The sequence below is a fragment of the Penaeus japonicus genome, unplaced genomic scaffold, assembly GCF_977035675.1.
Source record: "Penaeus japonicus unplaced genomic scaffold, GWHDUDI00000001_assembly GWHDUDI00000039, whole genome shotgun sequence".
NCBI lineage: Eukaryota > Metazoa > Arthropoda > Malacostraca > Decapoda > Penaeidae > Penaeus > Penaeus japonicus.
In genome coordinates this window covers 25,453,847-25,456,346 of record NW_028234441.1, presented here as the reverse complement: position 1 = coordinate 25,456,346, position 2,500 = coordinate 25,453,847, and the positions used below count along the sequence as shown (strand labels likewise).

Here is a 2,500-nt window from a genome sequence, read left to right as displayed (position 1 = left end):
GTGGGAGGGTCTCGTCGCCTGGAGGTGAAGGTATATGAAGGATTAGATGATGAGTTCATTTGGATCTGCTGTTTATGTTACTGCTGGGGAATTCAATGGACTTAAAAATGCTCAGATTTTGTAAGCTATTAAGATCTGGTTCATTTATCTACACAAGTTCACTGTCACATACACACACATATTTGCAGTCTCACTCTAACTCTCACTCTCACTTTTACTCTCATTCTCTCACTCACACTCACACTCACACACACACTCAAACTCTCACACTCACACTCTCACTCTCACTCACACTCACACTCAAAATTTCATTCTCACTCTCACTCACACTCTCACTCACACTCACACTCACACTCAAACCTTCACTCTCACTCTCACTCTCACTCTCACTCACACTTACTCAGCTCCCTACCTTCAGCCCATCTGAGATAATGCTTTCTCGTGACTGAGAAGACCGAGTCGTTACCACTCGCAATCTTCTGCAGGCCCCACTGTAGATAGCATGGCTTGGTAAAGGGGGACGTGCACTGTACAAGGCAAACCACCTCAACGTCTGAAATGGAGTTTTATGGCTAATTACGAATACTGACAAATGATTGCTGTTAATGTTGATGATAATTTGATCACTTGCATATTCTTTGGATTTGATAGGTTCCAGTAATTATATTATTAGTATACTTCATTCCAAAGAGGGTTTAATTTAAATGAGACAGCATAGTAAATCATACAGAAAAAAAGAGAAAAAAAGTAACATCATTCATGAAGAAGATAGAGAAATTAATAGATTGGTAAATAAATACCATCCTCACTTATTTCTTCTTATAAATAAATGTTCTTATATGAATTTAAAAAAAAAATGAATGGACAAAATGAAATAAAAATCACCCATACTGATTTCTTTTTTTTTCAAATAAATGTTATAGACTATTTCTTTTTAAATAGATAGGTAGACAGACTGATAGATAAATGGAGATTTTAAAAAATCATCACTTTTCCCTCCTTCATCTAAATAAATGATCTTGCAACAGTACCTCCCTGGACTCACCTGGATGATACTGCACAAACTCCTGTACAGCTACCAGGGAGGGAGCATCGTCAGTTGCTGTGAATTCTGCTCTCCAATGCACGTTGGCGCCACCTTCGCGCGCACATTCTGCTATCTTTTCACTGTCGGTGCTTACCCAAATGCTGCTGAAACCTGCATGGGACACACTTTGTTATAGATACAAACATAGGAATAGAGAGAAATGGGATATTCTGATTATAAAAAGGACTTGCATGTCACCTTATAATTTTGGATAATAAGGAAGAAAAGAGCAATACAGATTTGGATAAATTGATCGGCAATCATGAACGTTGATAAATGACAAAAATTGACTGCACACGAATAAGACATTTTGAGGTACGAGGCAGATGAGAGAGATGAGTTTCAATATCCACTTGGATTTCATCTTAGGTCAAAAGATGAAAAAAAATTATGTCTTTTTTTTGTGTGCTTAGCATTTTCTCTGCCATTATCAGACACACTGTCCCACTCAATATGCGGGTGTATAACAATATCTTAAACATGCCCATTAACAATAATGTTCGTAATACATCGACAATAATTTTTGTAATGCTACCAATCACATTCTTAAATATTGAATACCTGATTTTGAGAACTATTTACTTATAATTTGGAGTAACACAACTTTTGCTTCTGGGCATTCATTTCTTAACCCATTGCAGATGGGCATAGATTTGCTTGTCCAGTTTTCAGGATGAGCTTTATTTCTGAACAAAGTAGCTTCAAGCAACTTTTCCCACTCTCTTTCAGTCACTCATTGTAAAACTAGAGCCATTTTTATGCTTGTCATATCATTGCTGCAGTTGACTAAAATTCTAGTGTAGCTTATTTTCTTTATACTCAGTGCGTGCTATTTAATGGAAAGAGAAAAAAAAATTATTTTTTCGTATTTTTGTACTGCCATGAACAAATATGAAATATAAGCATTCACAATGAAGATATCATGAAGAGGTAGGGAAGAGGAAGGAAACCTGTGCTTATGACTGTGAGTGTCACAGTAAAAGGCATTACTACTGACAAAGAGGCACATTGTAGACACAGGGCATGGTTTGAGTCACCTTCCTCTTCTCATTCTGCCTGCACATCCTTCACCATCAGTACTTTAGAGCAAGAGGTCGTCAACTTGCTGTGTGCCATCGCTCTCTAAAGATGGTGCTTGCTAGAAACCTTGGATGGGTGCCATTCAAGGCTCTCTCTCTTGCTGGTGCTGGGAGAAAGTGGTGCCATCTAGGTTTTGGATTTTAGGTTAGACCCATTTTGCTAAATATTATGGCAATTATAGTAATTATGATTGTAAATGTCGTCATCACTTGCTCATTATTCATAGTACAATAAAAAAACTCAGTGATCTAAAATCCCCCAAAGTCGTGTCAGGCCAAAAACTCTTGATGGTCACAGTAAGGCAAAACTTAGTAAAAAGTCATCAGAAAGAAA

The 2,500-nt window shown here is 37.3% G+C and overlaps 1 protein-coding gene across 1 annotated transcript in view; it reads right to left on the bottom strand.

The window, feature by feature from the left end:
- The window catches only part of Csas (CMP-sialic acid synthase), a 16,108-nt gene that overhangs the window by 8,548 nt on the left and 5,060 nt on the right, over window positions 1–2,500 (bottom strand). The window contains exons 3-5 of the mRNA XM_086533653.1: window positions 1,046–1,198; window positions 413–553; window positions 1–18 (exon numbers count right to left, since the gene is read on the bottom strand). The exon at window positions 1–18 is cut by the window's left edge and continues 121 nt beyond it. Of these exons, the coding sequence (XP_086389779.1) occupies window positions 1–18; window positions 413–553; window positions 1,046–1,198 (312 nt within the window). The remainder of the gene's footprint in view (window positions 19–412; window positions 554–1,045; window positions 1,199–2,500) is intronic.